General features: G+C 41.6%; 1 protein-coding gene across 1 annotated transcript in view; it reads left to right on the top strand.

The window, feature by feature from the left end:
* Nucleotides 1-160: 160 nt before the first annotated feature.
* Nucleotides 161-21,196, top strand: part of PEPD (peptidase D) — a 766,251-nt gene continuing 745,215 nt past the window's right edge. Inside the window, exon 1 of the mRNA XM_029608350.1 lies at nt 161-269. Coding sequence (XP_029464210.1) covers nt 253-269 — 17 coding nt within the window. The 5' untranslated portion in view covers nt 161-252. The remainder of the gene's footprint in view (nt 270-21,196) is intronic.

The following is a 21,196-nucleotide window of genomic DNA, read 5'->3' as shown; positions in this document are numbered from 1 at the left end:
TCAGACTCCTGCACCACCAGGTTCTTGCGCCAAACCTTTCCGCTGAAGGGGCAGAACACGCCGACGCCAGCAGAAGCAACCCATCTTTTCCATTTCTTTGCAACAGACTGTAATAAGAATAAGAAACTGCTTCCGGATCCAGAGCGAGGCTTGGAAAGCGTGGCCACGCCCCCTCAGCAGCGAGACTATACCTGAGCTCGCGCTGAGCAGCTGACAGTTCGTCACGTGACCAGACGAAGTCGGTTGGGCAATATGGCTGAGGTAGCTGGGTGAGTTCTTCAACGTTCCGACGAGTGGATCCTTTGTAACTAACTCTTAGGGCTACTAACTGCCGATCGCGAGCCGTGATTGGTTTCTGCTTGGATCACCGTCGCTCTCTTTAAGCGGTTAGATGTAGCGGGTCCTCCGTTTGTTCAGATAATCGTCAGCCAGGGGTGCTGTGGGTGGTCACACATATAATTCAGATTTTACCTGCAGGGTACTCGAGCTCCCAGTCCGCTGAATAATTTACACAGTTAAAGATTTACGGTGCAAGGAGCATTTTGAGTTTTTCGGCAGCTGAGGGGGATGTTAGGCTAATCTGCAACAGAATCAATAAAAATTAATCTGAAATGTGATAGTAAAATAATAAACATTTTGGATACATTTTAAAAGTGATAGTTCTCCAGCCTTAAAAGCTGAGTGAATTTCTTGGGCACTTACTGCTGTTTGCTGTTTGATATTAAAAATGTGTTTCTGTAAAGTGTGAGTTAGGTTACCAAGATGCACTTATGTAAAAACAGTTACACACCGACCCTCCCTTTCTTTTATAAGCTAGGCTAAAACAATTTTAATTTTTTGCTAGGTTATATCTGGTCATAACGGTATGAGACTCTTTTGAAAAAAAATTCTTAAGAGAACTGTTTTTTTCAGAAATATATGTATGTTTGCCAGCCTGATATTTTAATCTGAAACTTGGGACATCTTGTAAAGAAAAAGATCAGTTAAACAGTAACAATTGACAATATTAGGATAACGTACTGTATCTAGTGTCAAGTTGGGTGAGGCCAAAGGTCCTTTGAGCCCTAAACCCTGTTTCGAACAGTGGCCAGTCAGGGTCTCTTGGACATGCCTGTCTGATCCCAAATAGAAAAGCCCATTTCATTTTGCTTACTCCCAGAAGAGGAAGTTGGAGACACCTAAGGCTATCTGGCACTAGCCTCTAGAAATGTACTATGGCAGAAAAGAACAGATAAACCTGTTTTCTATTCATGCGTTTGTCATGACAATAGATGTATTTTTATGTAGAAAAGAATTACCCATGTCCACCTCACTATCTAATCACTAATACTAAACATTAGCTATCTGCAGGTTTCGTGTAAGCATTTCTGCTAATGTTCCTCATTAAAAACTGTATCTCTTAAACTTTGTCCTCATCTCTTCTGAAGTTAAATGAAGCACATTAACATTTGCTTTACTGTAGTTTGCATAGAATGTAGCTAGTTTCAGTTTTAAAAAGCAAGAGCTTATCACAAAAAAACCTTAATCATTGCTGGTTACAGTACACACAGAGCGATTATTTTGGGTGCTATTATTCCTGTCTTAACTTACTTTTACCACTTAAAAAATATGGGTATGAAAGATCTTCTCTTTTATTCATGTAATGAAGTTTTTCTGTAGAAGTTAACATTGCCCTTAACTCTTCATCTGTTAAGTCTAGATAATCTACAGTTTATTTGTGTATACTTAAGCAATACTACCAAACATTTGTAAACCATTTTCTTGGCAGTAAAAAGAAAAGAAATCTGATACAATATTTATATATTTGCTTTCACTTTTTCTGTTTTCTTAATTTAATGTCAAAGCATGGACATCACAGAAACCTAAAAATGTTTCCTCCATAGAAAGGATGATTAGTTACTGTCCATAAAAACTCTGACATAGCATACTGCTCTATAAGCCGTAATCAACAACTAGAAAATATAAAAAAAATGGAATAGAATCAAAATTAAAAGTAGATTCTAGAATGCTCACTTCACAATAAACTATGTGAAAAATAAAATTCCTAAAACAAGATAAAGGTCAATTTCAATACACTGATATTTCTTCAAGAAATAAAAATTAGCATGGAAAATAGGAAATCATGAATCTACCGTACTTTGTAGCACCATGCAAAATAAGCAGCTGTATGTGAATAATCACCTTTTAAAGATTTTAAAAGCTGCTGGCCACCACCATGTTCCGAATCGAAAATGGGGACCCTGCTGTGTTCACACATGTAAAGCAATAAAGTAGCACAAAAAAATTATGGGGTAGTCTTAAGGTAACTTTTAAAAAAAAATAAAAGATGTGGCTATAATAAGACATAAGTACATAAGATTTGCCTTACTGGATCAGACCAAAGGTCTATAAAGCCAAATATCCTGTTTCCAACAGTGGCCAATCCAGGTCACAAGTACCTGGCAGGATCCCAAGGGCTAGATAGATTCCAAACTGCTTATCCCAGGGATGAGCAGTGGATTTCTGCAATACCGTAAGCTTGCTGGGCAGATTGAATGAATCATCTGGTCCTTTTCTGCTGTCATTTCTATGTTTCATCTTAATAATGGTTTATGGACTTTTCCTCTAGGAACTTGGCCAAGCCTTTTTTAAACGCAGCTACACTAATAGCTTTCACCATCCTCTGGCAATGAACTCCAACGCTTAATTATGTGTTGAGTAAAAAAAATAATTTCTCTTTAGTTTTAAATGTATTTCCTAGTAACTTGTGTCCCCTAGTCTTTGTACTTTTTGAAAGAGTAAACATCTGACTAACATTTACTTGTTCCACTCTACTCATTATTTTATAAACCTCTATCATATCTCCCTTTAGCTGTTTCTTCTCCAGGCTGAACAGTCCTAACCTCTTTAGCCTTTCCTCATTTTGGTCGACTTTCTCTGTACCTTTTCTAATTCTGCTATATCTTTTTTGAGATGTGGTGATCAGAACTGCACACAATATTCAAGATGAGGTAGCACCATGGAGTGATACTGAGTCATTATCATATTGTCAGGGTTTTTTTTTCCTCCATTCCTTTCCTAATAATTCCTAGCATTCCATTTGCTTTCTTGGCTGCTGATGCACACTGAACAGAACATTTCAACGTATCAACAATGCTGTCTAGATCCTCTTCCTGAATGGTGACTCCTAATGTGGAACCTTGCATTATTTGGGTTACTCTTCCCTAAGTGCATCACTTTGCACTTGTCCACATTAAATGTAATTTTCCATTTGCAAGCCCACTCTCCTAGTTTTGCAAGGTCCTCTTGCAATTTCTCACAATCTTCTTGTGATTTAACAACTTTGAATACATTTGTGTCATCAGCAAACTTGATCACCTCACTCAATCCATCTTTTGTTCCAGCAAGTGTAAAGAATGTAAGAAATATATTGTTACATAATCTCTTTTTTAGTTTAATCCCAGCAGCCCTTCCTGCCCGTGTCCAACTACGAAGTTCCATAATAATCCAAATAACCAACAATGCCAGCATGGCTGTTACTTGTACATCTGGTCCTCATGGCCTTTCCAGATGGCTCATCCCCACAATTACCGTATATACTCGTGTATAAGTTGAAAACTTTTACCTCCAAACTGGTCCTTAAAATCATGGTCGTCTTATCCATGAGTCAATCCACATAATGCCGGTACCATATTTCAAGATGCATGAGTGAATCGTTTGCACACTCCTCCTCCCAATCCCTTAACTCACCTGCTGCTATGAGAACGACGGCACTTGCAGATGTGCAGGCAAATTCTCCCCCTTTCCAAGTCAGGGGTCTGATTGGTGCACTTAGAACCATGTGGTTCAAAGCACATTACTGGGACCCCGCGGGCAAGGAGGACACACATGAGCAACCGCAAGTTCGTCGTTGTCCTCATAGCAGCAGTGTGCATTTGAGTTAAGGTATCTGGAGGAGTTGTGGGGGAGAAGCTATCCGACTGCTATTCTAGGACACTATGGGGGAGGAGGAAGGATGTTCCTGAACTAATGCATGTGCTGCCTTGACCAGATAGCAGCAGGTGAATTAATGAGTTGGGAGGGGGAAAGGATTCAAACAGGAGGGGCAGCCATGGGGAAGGAGGGAAGGATTCAAATGGGGGGGGGGGGGGGCAGCCATGAGAGAGGGAAGGATTCAGACAGCAGGGACAGCCATCTTACCCTCAGGAAAATGAGCACTGAGAAGAAAAAGAGCATCTTACACTGCATTGCTGAAACTGAAGGTTATAAAACATGCAAAGGAGGTCAATTGTGTAGCTGCAAGAGAATTTGACATTAGTGAAAAACTTGTCAGAGATTGGAGAAAAAATGAAGGAAAGCTGCTAGAAATGCCAAAGTAAAAGAGAGCCTTACATTTCAAAATTGCACCTTTTGAAGGAATGGAAACGTATTTGAATGACTGGATATTGGAATGCAGACAGAATGGTTACATTGTGACTTGCTCGAGCATTAAGATTCGTGCCCTTCAAATGTCAAAAGAAGAAAAATATTCAGCGACCGAAGGTCTAAAAAAATTCATAGCATCATCTGATTAGTGTTCGTGGATCACGAACCAATATGGATTGTACCTTTGTCAGCGCACAAAGATTTCACAGAAACTGCCTAAAGAGCTTGATGAAAAGATTTGTTCGTTCCAGAAATTCATTATTCGGCAGAGAATAAAGAATCATTTCGATATGAATAACATTGGTAATATGTATGAAACCCCCGATAACATTTGATATGCCTGGCAATCACGTTGGTGAGAAGACCATACCTGTAAACAACTAGTCATGAAAAGATCTATTTCACAGTGGTCCTGTTTTGCCTGGCAGATGTCACAAAACTGCATCCAGTGGTAAAATTCAAGATGAAAACTGTTTAAAGAACCTAAAAATTCCAGCAGGTATAACTGTTCAGGTTCATCCTAAAGGCTGAATGGATGAGGAGGGCATGAAATGGTGGCTGTGCAATGTGTGGGGTAGGTGACCGGGCCTGGGGCTAAGAAAATGACTGCTACTATTGGAGTGGGATATGCTCTGCGCACGTATAACAGAGGATGTGAAGGACGATACAAAGAAAATGGCGATCACATTAGCAGTGGTTCCAGGAGGTCTGACATCAATAGTCCAGCCGTTAGATGTCAGTCTCAACAAGCCTTTCAAGGACCAATTGCTGCATATGTGGCAACAATGGATGTGTTGTGGTCAAGCAAAGTTAACGAAAGGAGGGGAACCTGATGAAACTAGACATTGATTTGGTAGGGAAATGGGTAAAGGATGCCTGGGAGTTAATTCCACCAGACATGGTCAAGAAGTCATTCCTGGAATGCAGCATTAGCAATGCTGTGGATAGATCAGAAGATGATGCCATCTATGAAGTCAAGAATCAGCATCAGATGATTCAACAGATGGAGACAGCGAAGACATGCTGATGGCATCACCAAAGAACAGTTCCACAATTTATTCAGAAATTCCGATGATGAAGAATCAGACTTGGAAGGATTTGAATAAAAGAGATTCAAACAGCAGGGACAGCCATGGGGGAGGGAGGCAAGGATTCATACAACAGGGACATTTTCTTAAGTTGTTAAATAATGTCTTATGAGACACTTTATTCTGCTTTTAAAAAATAAAGTGATTTTCTTAAGATCTTCGTTTGTTTCTTAGTATGATTTCACCATTTCATTAGCCTCCTAGGTTTTGACCTCGACTTATCCATGGGTGACAAATAATTTGGGGGCCCAAAAAATACCTTAGACTTATACATTAGATTACCACATATTACTTGTGGTATTAAGTCAATCTGTCACTATGATCCAATCAACAGAAGCACATGGACAACAAGAAAAACTCGGGGGTAGTATCTCTAATGAGTTAGTAATTTTTCCATTGATATGTAAGGCTGAATTAGCTGTGATCTGTGGGTGACGTTGTTAGGTGGCACTGAACAGATCTGCCTCTCCAAGCTTTGAGCTCTACTGAGCATTTGCAGGAGTTCCCATATGGGCGTTGTCCCAGAGTCTCCTCAGTCTGTGTTTTGTCTGCGCTTTACACGGATGGCTACTTTTATTCACTGTAAAACTTTTATTCTCCTTAGTTGATATCTCGCTTCATGTGATCCAGAATAGCACTTTTCAGTGCTAATAATAAAGAGAAGAGAGAGGTGAAAGGGAATTCTGAATAGGAACACCAATCTCAAATTTATTTTCACTCATAGCTTTCAAAAAGATCATCAGCGGCTTCAAAGCATGCTCCTGCTTCTAAATAATGTCCATTATGAATGAGCATGACTGCTGCTACATCTGCTTAGGTACAAGCCATGATCAGACCAACTGCCAAGAATGTTAGAGACTGTCTTCAAGGGCCCCAGTGGTCCAGAGTAGCTAAGATAGCATGCTTAAGAACCTAAATGGAGGATGCTTCTACTTCCAGGAGCCATCATTCTTTTCCTTCCAAAGCGCAGCAGAAGTCCCTGGTGTAAGTTCATTGCACTGACATAACCTGATCTTGATGTCCCAGGAGACTTCACCTGCCATACCGCTGATCAATGGAGTCGGGTCGAAGGCCATTTAAAATAAGTACCAAGACGTCTTGGTGTATTAAATGCTTTCCATGCTGGTGCCATCTAAATAAAAATCAATGCAGTATCAGAGCACACCAGAGTTGTCGAAGCACTCTGCTACTGCGACTTCCAAACAGCAAATTGTGTTAAAGCGGTTGACACTTGAAGCATCTGAAACACGGTGCATTGGAGCGCTTGATGTGTGACACTGTGCACTCTGCACACACCACATCAAAAACCTGCGAAGATCTCCTCACAAGCGAAGCAAAAACTATCTTAAGGCAATGTCGACCATTACTGAGTTGAAGCATACCCCACGGCACAAACCTCAGAAAAAGGCTGCAGTTCTGGCTCCAGTATGTTACGATTGGTGGATCCAATGATAGGAAGGTAACAGTCTTACCTAGAATGACGACTGGTTCCAGTTCCGAAGACGACTAGTTGAGATAAAGCCTAACCAGAGCTCCATCCAGTAGTCAAGGCAGGCCACATGCAAACCAGTCCAGAGTCCGAACCAGAGTTAGGAAGGCAGCGAACAAGCCAAGATCCAGGTTCCAAAGTTGAGGCAAGCAAGCAAAAACTCCAAAAGCGAATCCCACACTAAGCAGCTTATTGCCAAGGCAGGAACGAGAAGCAGAACTGGTATTTAAATCTCTGATGTTCCTGCACTACCGCGGGAACCTCTGACAGGGATGCCCAGCGTGATGGAGGGAAGGAGCCATGACCGAGTGCGCCTCCCGTCCTGCTGCTCTAGGAGACAGCCGCTGATGGTGGCCATTGCCGCGCCACGGGATCACCGAGGAGAGAGGCGAATCCCACTCGATTCTTAACACAGTACATTTGAGACATACAATTCCTTGTAGTTCAGATAACGAACCGGCCCTCTCTCCATTATCATTGTATTCTAAGGCATCCATAGGAACCAAAAAAGGCGAATATTACGTTCCAGTGTTGACTAGTTTAACCCTGAAGAGCAGTGCACACAGGAAACTTTAAGTGCAGCTCTACCAACACAAAATACACAGCTCCTGCTGCTTTGTTGGTTGAAACCAGGCTACAGCTTCCCTATAATCAGGGCAGTGCCAGTGTCAAAATTGTTAACCCGGGGTCTATGTCTTCAGGCTCCAGATCCTATATGTTCCATTCTTCCACTACCGTCATATCATATCTTTGGAACGCAAACCTATTCTTATTCCACAAGAAGATGCTCCTCCACAAATGCCAGGATGGAGATCCCAATAGTTTAATATAACTGTTTATAAAATGGAATCTTATATCTCCTTGTTACCCAACCTGGAAGAAACATAATTCCCGCCGGCCTATCTGATTATTCCATTCTCACCACAAAGAGTAATGGTAGGCACCCCTCCTTTTCCAACATCTTCATCAACTGAACAGAGATCGGCTTCCGAATGACCACCTCCATCACCATCAAGACTGAGGTTCCAAGTCCTCCTTGGTTGCTGCAATCCTTCTGGTCCAGCCATCATTTTCCAGGGGAGTTCCCAGGCAGCTCCACAGATATCCCTTCAGACCTACCTCCAGGGCTGCCGGATCACACCCCTCCACCAGAGGGTTTAATATACTCAAGATTTGTGGAGAATTTGGGAACAGTGCTTAAAATAGAAGTGTGAAAAGACCCAGACCCAAGAACAGAAGTCATGGGCATACTTGAAAATTCCTGACAGCCCTTCAGAACTACCTGCTTGCTGACTCGCATGGTGTTAGATCCCATACTCAAGAAAAATGTGGGAGACCCCATACTCCAGGATAACAGCCTGCCCAGAAGCTGGATCTCAAATTCCGTATGAACGACTCCATATCCTAGTGATTTTTTTCAACTGCCACATCACATCTGTTTTGGGGGAATCTGCAGTGAAAAAGATGAAGAAAACCTGCGTACGTTCTAATGCCCCTTCAGGGAAGGGTCACTGCATTCTGAATGAATTCAACAAAAATAATTTTCAAGATACTTTGGCTACTATATATGCACCTAATCAAGAGCAAGGCATACATTTTTATAGCGTTGCTGAGGGTTTTGGTGGGATTTGCTAAGACACCTATTATTTTTGGAGGTGATTTTAACATTACAGTTCACCCACAGTTGATAATTCCAGACTTGCTTTGCATTTGCAGAAGTTACATAGGAAGAGTTTAGTGCAGATGCTGGAGACAGTGGGGCTGGAAGATTGTTGGAGAAAACTAAATCCCATGGTAAAAGATTATGCTTTCTTTTCCATACAAAATGATACATACTCTCGAATAGATATATTCTGTAACTTTGTGCTGGTGGAGAAAGTGGTGGGAGTAGGTATAGAGTCGTGAGTCTGGACAGACCATGCTCCTATATGGGTGGAGCTCCTGAATTTCTCACCCTTCCAACCTAAGTGATTTTTGAGGTTGAATGACTCACTTCTACATGATGACTGTGTGTGTTCTAAAATTGAACATGATATACAAAAATATTTGTCTATAAATGATGATGAGGTTTTGGAGGCCACTTTATGGGATGGATAAAATGTGTGTTGAGAGGTAAACTTATCATGTGGGTCTCCTTAGCCAAACATAAAAGGAGTGAGATGGCTGAGGACTTAAGCAAGTAGGTTGCAGAATTTATTTATTTATTTATTTATTTATTTATTTAGAGTTTCTTCTATACCGATAGCCATTTGCACATCGTATCGGTTTACATACAACTAATAACTTTTGGGCATGGCCCTTACAAAGAACAATTGAAAGATAAGTAACAAAATATATATAAAGAGATATATATGTATTTGTATTAAGAACCAGGACTATATATAAGAACATAAGAAAATGCCATACTGGGTCAGACCAAGGGTCCATCAAGCCCAGCATCCTGTTTCCAACAGTGGCCAATCCAGGCCACAAGAACCTGGCAAGCACCCAAAAACCAAGTCCATTCCATGTAACCATTGCTAATGGCAGTGGCTATTCTCTAAGTGAACTTAATAGCAGGTAATGGACTTCTCCTCCAAGAACTTATCCAATCCTTTTTTTAAACACAGCTACACTAACTGCACGAACCACATTCTCTGGCAACAAATTCCAGAGTTTAATTGTGCGTTGAGTAAAAAAGAACTTTCTCCGATTTAGTTTTAAATGTGCCCCATGCTAACTTCATGGAGTGCCCCCTAGTCTTTCTACTATCCGAAAGAGTAAATAACCGATTCACATCTACCCATTCTAGACCTCTCATGATCTTAGCTACAGTAACAAAAACTATATATTAATGCGAGTGATTATAATACAGGGTATCATGCTGAAGAGCATAACAATGTATACGACAACTATAATACAAGGTACCAAGAGTTATGGTTAATCAAAAACAGCGTTCTTAATCAGTTGCCAAGGGTGGGGTATAAAGCCAGGGGTGGGGAGCAGACTTTGAATTGGAGAAGAAACATAAAGAGGGAGGTTTGGTCAGAGTCCTTGCATTGTTAAAGTACAGATGCAGTTAAAATCTTTGACCTTGGACGAAATTGATTACCAAATGACCCAGGTTATGCAATCTTACTTTGAGAATGGGAATAAAGCATCCCGATTACTAGCGCTTAAGAATGTGGCAAGGTCCAAAGTAATAGGGATAAAGACGAAGGAAGGGGAAATGTTGAATGAACCTAGAAAAATTTTGCAGAGGTTTAAAGAGTTTTACCAGGAACTTAATCGGGAGAAATATATCGTTCGGGAAGAAGATATTGATGATTATTTGATAGGGGTCCAGTTGCCATGCCTATCCTCAGCTCGGCAAGAAACATTAAATAAGGAAATAACTGAATTTGAAATAGAGGCTGCAATCAAGAAATTAAAGATCAATAAGTCACCTGGTTTAGAGGGGTACACAACTTCCTTCTATAGAAAAATTTCTGGTGTTAGTAGGGCCCCTAAGAGCAATGTTTAATAGTTTAATAAATGGGGGTTATTTATCTTCTTCAATGCGATTAGTTGGTATTGATTATTCCAAAAGCAGGGAGATAACACCAATTGTGGGTCATACAGGCCTACTTCACTGCTCAATATTGATGTGAAGCTTCCTGCGAAAATATTGGCAGATAACTCTTGCCAGCCTATGTCTTCATTGAAACATGAGGACCAATCTGGTTTTTTAGTGGGGAGGAGCACATCTAATAATATCAGGAAAGTTCTTAACTTAATCTGGGCCTCGGAAGAGCTGAATCAGGAGGCCCTCTTACTTACAATTGATGCGGAGAAAGCCTTTGAAATGCATTGGCCATTTATGTTTAAAGTATTGGGGAAATTTGCATTGGGGGGAAATTTTCACACATGGATTCAAACATTATATGATTCACCTCAGGCATGTGTGAAAATAAATTGGGGGGGGGGGCGGGTATTCTGACATTTTCACATTGTGGTGGGGAACCAGGCAGGGTTGTCCATTGTCCCCACTCCTCTTTGCTTTGGTGATGTAACCGCTTGCTGAGAGGATTAGAAATAAGGATGTTAGGGGTATCCAGATCGGAGAAGTGAACTATAAGATTTGTTTGTTTGCGGACGATGTGATGTTTACTTTGTCTAGCCCCTTGGTCTCCCTACCACTATCTATCTTGGATCTTTGGAATCTCATTCAGTATATTCATCGAAGTTCAAGATGACTTTGATCACCATCCTACCATCCATTCAGCTCAATGACTGGATGATCCCACTAGTCCTCAAAGATGCTTATGCACATATCCCAATATATCCTTTTTGCTGGCATGGTTATTCCTCTGTGATGGTTGCCACTTTATTCTGCGCTCGTAAGTTCTCCACTTCCTTGGCTTATGTGCGGATTTGGAGAGTTTTTTGAGGCTGGTGAGAGGAGCGGGGTGTTCTTCCTCGTTCAGTTAGGATCCCTCTCATTATGGATTTTCTGCAGGATGGATTGAATAAAGGCTTGGCCCTTAATTCCTTGAAAGTTCAGGTTGCGGCTCTTGCCTGTTTCAGAGGCCTGGTGAATGGTGTTTCCTTGTCTCATTCTGATGTGGCCCGTTTTTTGAAGGGAGTGAAGCGTTTTAGGGCTCCCTTGAGGTTATCAGTTCCATTGTGGAGTATTAATTTGGTATTGCACTTCTTGGCGGGCCCTATGTTCCGAACACTGCGTAGTCTTTTCTTACAGTTGATCTTGAAGACTGTGTTCCTGGTGGCTATATGTTCTGCACGTCGGAATTCTGAGCTGCAGGCCTTGTCTTGCTGGGAGCTGTTCCTTCGGGTCACTCGGGGAGCATTACAGCTGCATTCTGTTCCATCCTTCTTGCCCAAGGTAGTTTCAGATTTTTATTTGAATCAGTCCATCTCCTTGCCATCCCTAGCTAGGTAAGGTCAGGGATGCGGAGGAGTTTCGCCTTTTGTGCTCCTTGGATATTAAGCGTCTTGTCGTATGGTATCTGGAGGTCTGAGTCCTATCAAAAGATGGATCGCCTGTTTGTTCTCCATGGCGGGAGTAAACAGGATGCTCTTGGATTAAGGAGGTGGTCACAGCCGCATATATGGATGCTGGGAAGCTGTTGCCTACTCAGGTTAGAGCTCAATCCACTAGGGCATCGGCAGTGTCATGGGAGTAGGTTACTCTGTCTCCTGTTGATATCTGCTGAGCTGTGACGTGGTCCTCCTTACACACTTTTTCCATGTTTTATCATCTGGATGTGCAGCCTTTGCACACGTGGTGTTGACTGGACCACTGGCAGCCTCCCATCCTGTTGGGGAATAGCTTTGGTATTTTCCACTGGTCCTGATTCCATCTGATTACATGCTAGGAAATGGAGAGATTACTTACTTGATAATTTTGTTTTCCTTAGTGTAGACAAATGGACTAGCTTCCCGATCTCAGCTGTTGCCTGAGTGTGTCAATAGGCCTCCTGTGAGGCGCTGGGTCCTAAGGGATTACTGGTAAGTGTTCAGTCCTTAACCTGGGCTACCTAGAATCTTATGTGAGTTCATTGTTTATGGTTGTTGAGTACAGTTCTGGTTACCTGTTTTTAATCATGTTTTTAAATCAAATTTTTTGCTAGTCTGTCCACAGTTGCTTTTGAAGAGAATACTGGCAGACCGGAGTCACTGCAGGGCTCTATATACTGTGACAACAGCTTGCTCCATCTCCATCTGCTGGCAGGGGAGCATAAACCACTGGTACGGAGTCCATCTGTCTACACTAAAGAAAACGAAATTATCAGGTAAGTAATTTCTCCATTTACTCATGAACAGGGCCGATATAGTAAGAAGCACGGGAAAACAGGCACTTTGTGTTGAGCGCCCACTCTCCCAATGTGTGTTCACTCTCCCAATGTGTGTCCAGCTACCTCTCCTGAGCGTGCGATCCTGTATTTAAATGAGGGGGTCGAGCTAAAAGGAGGCGCTAGAAACTAATAGCGCATCCCTAAGTGCCATCCTTATTAGTGGAAACCCAGGAGAGGTGGCTGAAAGCGGGTTCAGGAAACCGACACTCAATTTTATGAGTGTAGGTTTTCTGAACCCGCTGATAGCCATAGGTTAGGAAAACGGACGCCTGTAAAATTGAGCGTATGTTTTCCTAACTTGACCGGCTGGCACATTTTTGTTTATTACTATTTTTTTTTTTTAAACATTTTTGGTTTGCTAGGATATTAAATCAGAGGGTATATAGAAAAGCAATATTTTCTGCTTTTCTGAACATAAAATGTGCGGCTTGGCTGCACTTTTTTTTTTTTTTTCAGTATCCCCGGGTGCATAACTAATAGTCCTCATTAACATACATTTGTATGTGATGAGCGCTATTAGTTTCGGGGGAGTTAGACACGCGTTTTTGATGTGCTAAACCTATTATAGTATAAGGGGTACTGGACGCATGTCAAACAGTGCGCTTGGCCTGAGTACATCTTAATCCCAAAAAAGATAGGAGGTCTATGATCTATCTTGGATCTTTGGAATCTCAATAAATATATTCGTCGAAGTTCAAGATGACTTTGAGCACCATCCTACCATCCATTCAGCTCAATGACTGGATGTGCCCTCTAGTCCTCAAAGATGTTTATGTACACATCCCAATATATCCTGTTTGCTGGCAAAACCTTTGCTTCAAGGTGGTGAATTGTCATTACCAATACAAGGTTCTTCCTTTCGGACTTTCATCTGCTCCCCCCCCCCCCCCCCCCCCCCCCCCCCCTCCCCAGGTTTTCATGAAATGTTTTGCAGTGGTAATCCAATATTATTCTCAACTTGATGTTGAAAGCTTCATTTGAACTTCTGGAAACTGCATCTCTAAAATACTTAACATGGAAAGTACTTTTTCTAGTTGCAGTCACTTCTATACAAAGAATAAGTGAACTGCAAGCTCTGGTTCATTACCCATCTTATATGCAATTCTTTCATGATTAGGTGGTCCTAAAAGCACATCTGAAATTTCTACCAAAAGTGGTTTCTGCTTTTCACTTGAACCAATCCAATAATTCTTCCGACTTTCTTTGCAAAGCCTCATTCATGTGAGGGTGAAAAGATGTTACATACATGAGACTGCGAAAGAGCTCCAGCATACTATAAATGCCGAACCCAACCCCATCGGAAAGCTTCTCAACTGTTCATCTCATAATGATCCAAACAAATTGGGTACACCGGTAGTTAAAAGGACACTGTTGATTTGGATAGCCAATTGCAGCAGTTGAACTAGATCTCACCAATCTAGTCAGAGCCCATCAGGTGCGAGCAACAGCTTCCTCCATTGCACATCTCAGAGAAGTACCCTTAGAGGACATATATAAATAATCACTTGGTTGTCCTATATTCAGTTCCTGCTATTATCTAGAATGTTTTGTCGTGTGTGGACCGTGCAGTGGGACAGGCAGTCTTGCACCATACAGTTTCTAAATAGTCTGCTGTCCACAGTGAAGTCCAGGTTGCTTATCCAGATATTCTACACTGCAGCCCTCAGCTTGGGGCTCTTCACAGATCATGGTTAATTCAGCCCTGTTTATAGACAGGAAAAAGCAAGTTTGCTTATCGTACACGGTGTTTTCTGTAGATAGGAGGATGAATTGGCCATGTGGTCTGCTCTCATCCCTGGATAGCAAACTTTCCTCCTATTATCTTTGATGCAGAGTGAGGAAACTCTGGGGCAATGCCTGTGCAGGAACTTCGGACATGCTCAGTAGAGCTCAAAGCTCTGCTAACTTGGAGAGAGATCCATTCAGTGCCGTCTGTTGACATCACCCACAGATCATGGCTAATTCATTCTCCTATCTATGGAAAACGCCATTTATAGTAAACAAACTTGCTTTTACTGCTAATGCTATTCTTAATACATGTATTGTAATAAAGAGAGCTGCCTCCTGAAGTTCATAGGATGTGAACTATGTGAGCACCATTAGTTTTGCTAAAACTAACTCTGGTTATTACTGACGTTGCATCTTGCCAGACAGACCTAGCTGCTAATTTAATTCTTCTGCTGCTTCACATTTTAGCAAATAAGGATCCTCCGTGCTTATCACAGGCCTTCTTGAAGTTAACTGTTCTAGCCTCCACCATCCACTCTGGGAGGGCATGCCAGGCATCTACTACCTTTTCCGTGAAAAAATATTTCCTAATATAGCTCTTGAATCTACTTGCCCAGACTCTTGCCCTTGTTTTAGAACTTCCTTTCCACTGCAAAAGTTATTTTTTTTTGTGTGCACTATTAATACCTTTTAAGGTATTTGAAGGTATCATATCTCCCTTGATTCATCTTTCCTTTAGGTTATATGTATTTAGATCCCTATGTCTCATCTTCTAGGGCTTCTGGAACAGATCCAGTATCATTTTGGTAGCCTCTCCCTCGACCTTCTCCAGTCTTTCTATATCCTTCTGGAGCTATGTCCTCCAGAACTAGCCACACTATTCCAGACGAGGTCTTGCCCAGGAGCTGTACAGCAGCATAATCTTTTCCTTTTGCTCTAGTTATGTCTCTCTCTCCAGCTCTGATCACTGTTGCATCATTTTGCCACCTTGAAATCATTGGATAATAATTGCTGTCGGGTCTCGTTTCTGAACATCAGTAACTTGCTTCCACCTGTGCACTGCTTGTGAATCAAGAAAATGTAGTTCGATTTTAATTAGAAGATGAAAGTTGTGAGCTGCAGATTCCAGGGTGAGAGAGCTCGTCAAAAGGCCCCTGGAACATGCAAAAGCTTACAGTAGTTCTGCAGCTGTGACAAAAGGGTATCCATAGAAACCAAACTTGTTTTAAAAAAAGCTGGTAGAAGTGTTCTTGAAAACAGCTTTTTTAATACTTGCCATAGTCCTTTGGATTTGTGAGCTCCGAAACTTGGTAATTGCTCTTGTCCTCTGTTGAATCCAAGAAAATTGTAGCGATGCACTACAAATTCTTTGAAAGGACTTCTTGCTGTTACCATTTTCTTATCAAGGGTTGTCTGACTAGCTTTGCTTCACTTAGGCTCTTTGTTTATCTAAAATATTTAAGGAAGGATTTCCAAGAGCCAGCTCGCCTCCCTCTACAACACTCACTGGTTGTAGTTTTAAGATATCATTAGGGAGTAATGAAGGCAGCAGCTAATCAAATGCTTGACACCTTGTCCATGATCTCCTGCTAAAGGTACTGACATAATTGATCACTAGAATAGATAAGAACATAAGAAAATGCCATACTGGGTCAGACCAAGGGTCCATCAAGCCCAGCATCCTGTCTCCAACAGTGGCCAATCCAAGCCATAAGAACCTGGCAAGTACCCAAAAACTAAGTCTATTCCATGTTACTGTTGCTATTTTTCCAGAGAGGAGGGGGCGAGAAGAAAAACTGGTTACCACAAGGGCATTCCTGGCAGACATTCTCCAATAAGTTACATGAAATGGGCAAGAGGCAGATTATATGGAACTGGCAAGAAAACGGGACTGAGCATCTTTTCCAGCAAAAACACGTACATAACATTAAAATAAAGAGTTAATCAATTTCCGTCCACAGAATTATCTTAATATCCCCTCCCTTTCTATTCTATGGGTAATTTCATGGAATACTTCCCAAATGTTTACATACAGAGTCAACCTGAAGGTTTTCTGTAGCAGTGCAAAAATAAAACTTATATTTTTGCAGCACTATACAATGGTGAAAAGCATCCAGGTCCAATAAGTCCCTGCCCTAAAGAGCTACCAATGGCCAAATATCCCTCAGGTAACTGCAAATAAAGGCTTGTTGCTGAAACTGCAAGAGGATGATTCCAATTGAATTTCAAGCACAAAGTAGGAGAAAACTGCTGGATCAAAAAACACAAAACAACTTGATGCATACTTAAGATTGACAATGTTTAACAAAATAAAGAATATGTTGTGGGATTTATTGGTATGGAGTTTGGATGTCAAAAGAGAAAATTATCTCCCATTGCCTCAGGTTCTAACAGATTTGTAAGTCTCCTTCCCTCCATCTCAGCCATCACAGCAGCTGTCCTCTGCCAAAATATCTGGCTCTTCCTGGACTCAGTACATCTGTACATGTGTGATGGCTGGAGATTTCTTCCCCTTATGCCTGCCTCCCTTCCCTTAGGGCTGTGAAAACTGCCTGTACAGCACCAACAGCCTCAGCTTGTTCACAGAGCAGAAGCCAGATCTCTTTTCCAGAGGAGTGGACTATGCTTAGAGAACCAGGAAAGCTAGGGTTCAATCTTGCTTTTCATACTGCTACTTCTTGTGTCCTTGGGCAAGTTGCTATATATTTTTTTAAGATTTTGCTGGTTTGCAAACCAATTACCTGTTGATGGGGCTTCTTGAGATGCTCTGTGCATCATCGCAAGAATGATTTCATTTACTTTAGGACGACACGGACCCAACACGAGAAATATTTCATCATGGAGAAGGGTGGTGAATGCCCTTCTGGAGAAGGTGGTGAAGACTAAAACTGTCAAAGAATTCAGAGTGCCTTAGGATAAACACTGGATCCTTAAAGGCTAGAGGATGGAAATGAAAAGAGTACATGGGGGTAACTAGCTGGTGTGACAGTTACTACCCTTAACCAATAAGCCTTGATGCTTTTGACGCAACTACAACATCACTCTCTACTTTGGTGGTGGAGGGGGGGTGGAAGAGGAATTGGATTCAGACATTAACCAACACAGGCCCTGAATTTTAAGGTCTGGAGTACTGATACGCAGACATAAGTGAAAAAGCACAGGACTGCTTCTAAGGCCAAGTCCATAAGCAAAACACCCCAGCACTGTCTGAATTTTCAAAATGGTTCATCACCCAGTAAAAATGTTGCTAGCAGTAAATGTTTTATGGGTTATCATAAGGCATGGGAACAAATGCATGGAGCGGCAGTTGTTACCCTTAAGAGAAACATGGGGATAGACTGCACGGAGCTGCAGATACTACCTTAAGAAGCTTTATGGGCAGACTGGTTGGACCATTTTGTTCCTTTTCTGCCATCATTACTGTGTTACTATGCTTTTTTTGATGTTTGATTAATTTGCATTCTGACATCAAAACATGACATATGGGTCACCTAATTTCAAGGTGAGCCAAAGAGGTATAATATCATTTTCAGAAAATGTATATATTAAGAAAAATATTTCCCTAGCCCAGACACACAGAGCAAAACAGACAAATATTGCTTAGTTTGCCCACTGACAATTAAAAACATTTTGACACATGTATGTTATGTTCTAGGTTTTGAAAACTGTTAAATTTTCAGATTAAACTATTGTATGTTTTTTTAATAGGATTTTTGTGTTTGTGTGTGTGTGTGGTTTTTTTTTTTTTTTGTTTTTTTAAAACAGGAAATTTAATTCTGCTTTGGCCATGATCTTAACATATTCATTTCTCCAATGGGGTTGGGTGGCAACCCCATTGGAGAAATGAATATTCTTCCCTTCCAGCCCCCACCTATCACTCATATTGCAAAAGTTCTCAACCTCAATCAAGAGGACAAGAGGGAGACCATCCTGAGTTCCTGGTTCAGATCCTATACTTGAATCTTAACCAACAGGAGGCTTAGAAGTGTAATAGTGATGTAACTGTTTCTTGGCCTCATTTTAGGTACGATCAAGCAGAGTTTTTAAAATCATGAGTTGAGGATAGTTCCTTCTGACCTTGGTTGCAGAGGTTAACGCCCTGCTACAAACCCACAGGCCGATTCAGTAAAGTCCACGGGAGAGCGGGCAAATGCCCGCTCTCCCGGCGCGTGCACAGGCCACTTGCCTGTGCGCGATGCAGTATTTAAATTAGGTCTGGCGGTAGAAACGGGCAAAAGGAGGTGCTAGGGACACTAGCGCGTCCCTAGCGCCTCCTTTTGGCCCGGAGCGGCGGCTGTCAGCGGGTTTGACAGCCGACGCTCGATTTTTGCCGGTGTCGGTTCTCGAGCCCGCTGACAGCTACGGGCTCGGAAACCGGACTCTGGCAAAATTGAGCGTCTGGTTTTCGACCCGACAGCCGCCGGACAACTTCACATTTTTTTTTTCCTTTTTTACCCTTCGGGACCTCTGACTTAATATCGCCATGATATTAAGTCGGAGGGTGCACAGAAAAGCAGTTTTTACTGCTTTTCTGTGCACTTTCCCGGTGCCCGAAGAAATTAGGTAGGCGCTAATTTCTGAAAGTAAAATGTGCAGCTTGGCTGCACATTTTACTTACTGAATTGCGCGGTCATACCTATAGGGCCATCAACATGCATTTGCATGTTGAGGGCGTCCAATGACAAGTTAACAGTGCGCTCCAACGGAGCGCTCCAACGGAGCGCCGATACAGTACAGTGCGCTCCAACGGAGCGCACTGTACTGTATCGGCCTGCCAGGTGGGGACATGATTACGTTACACCCATTGCTAAAGCAGAATTAAAACTCTTGCCAAGAAAAAAAACACGAATGCCCTGCAGTTGCAATGTTACATCAAACTCTTTCTATTTATGTCCTTTATTGCTACTGCTGCATTCATTCATTTTCTGAGTGCATTGTTTCTATATATGTACTGCTGTCATAATCTCAAAATGTTGCTGTCTCACAAATCCCAGTCATTGCAGGATAGTTACCGAGAGGGAAAAGCAAAGCAAGCTCTTCTAACCGTCCTGTGCTTTGAGATAATTCTGTGTTTTTGTTCCTGTAAACCAGCATAGGAGCTCAAAGTTCAACTTAACGGGGATGCTGGGTCTTGCACGTTTCTCTTCATCTTGACACTAGTTCATTTGTAGATAGTATCTGTGCCATTTTGATTCTGATAAGACCAACTCTGTGCAGCTGCAGGTGCTCAGCATGGGAGAAGGCAGTGACATTTTTAGTGGAAAATAACTCTAAATTTCTATTGGAGAAAACAATTACAGATGCCAGATTGGATTTTTTTTTTTTTTTTTTTTGGCTGGCTGAGACACATTTTGTTAGACTAGTGTCAGAATTATCCAGAGTGGATGATGCACATGGATATTTGATACCAAACTGATCCCTTCATATCAGAAGAGGGTGTCCCCCCTCTCTCTGGTCTCAAAAGCTCAGGCACTGCATCCGACTTAGCATAATACTTATGTTGGTCTAATGAACAAATTCAGATTTCTCCAACACCACCAAGGCTATGAGCCCTCTGCACTAGAGATGCCGCATGGAGTTTTGAACAGCCGCCACAGAGGTAGAGCAGTTATCAAGTGAAACCGCTGTGCCATATGGTATATTCATAACTTTGCTATGTTCGTATGGAGCCGAGACTTGTGAAGATGAAGGTAGAAGCAAGGAGTCTGATTCACTACGACAATCACGGATGTACTGCAGGATCTGGTAGCATCGTCAGCTTTAATACACTGGCTCCAATTGTTGCAAATCAGTTTGTGTGTGCTTCTAAAGCAACTAGCCTACGTGCATGGCCTACTAGAAACAGATTGCAAAGCTGGGAAATGCATGAAACATGGGAAAATCTGCTGGCAATGGTATTGGAAATGAATTGCATGCAAGAAGCTCTAACAACAGCATTTCAGTTATTCCTTTTGTTAAGAGACAAATTCTAGAGTTCAGAGCTCTTGGGACATATAAGGTCCATATTCATCACAATTTAGCCAGATCAGTCTGACCTTTATCTTTCTAAGTGGCACTGTTTGAATATTTGTCCAAGGGATTACTACCCTTTAACCAATTAGCATACATTTTTTAAATTTTATTTTTATTGAATTCATCAAAAATGAAATATAAAACATATTTGAAAGAAAAACAGGTAATATACAATGTAAATATTCCAAAACATTATGAAATGTAAAATAGTACAATTACATTTGTATATACCTATTTAGATCACTAGACAGCCCTGGGGGAGAAAAGAAAAGGTCTTGGAGCAAGACCTGTAAATTATATATATTAAACAAAGAAGAAAAACAAGACTAGTAAAACTGAGCAGGGGGTGGAGAAAAGGGGAATTGGATTCAGACAGCAAAAAAATGCTGGTCCCTGACTTTTAACAGTATAGGGTACTGCTGTGCAGGTATTAGGGAAAAAGTGCTGGACTGCTTCTACAGCCAAGTCCAAAAGCAAAGCATGTTCAAGCAGCAGCATTTCTATGAATTATCAGGAAGGCTGCTCGCTCTGTAAAATGTTGCTAGCAATAATTTTGATATGGGTTTGACAGTGGCTTTGTTTTGATTTTAATAGTATTACCCTTAACATAATGCTTGCACAGAGCAGCAGTTACTACTATA

Source organism: Rhinatrema bivittatum, chromosome 7 (genome assembly GCF_901001135.1).
Source record: "Rhinatrema bivittatum chromosome 7, aRhiBiv1.1, whole genome shotgun sequence".
Lineage (NCBI taxonomy): Eukaryota > Metazoa > Chordata > Amphibia > Gymnophiona > Rhinatrematidae > Rhinatrema > Rhinatrema bivittatum.
The sequence above is the reverse complement of the archived record's forward strand: the minus strand, read 5'-3'. Positions and strand labels throughout refer to the sequence as shown.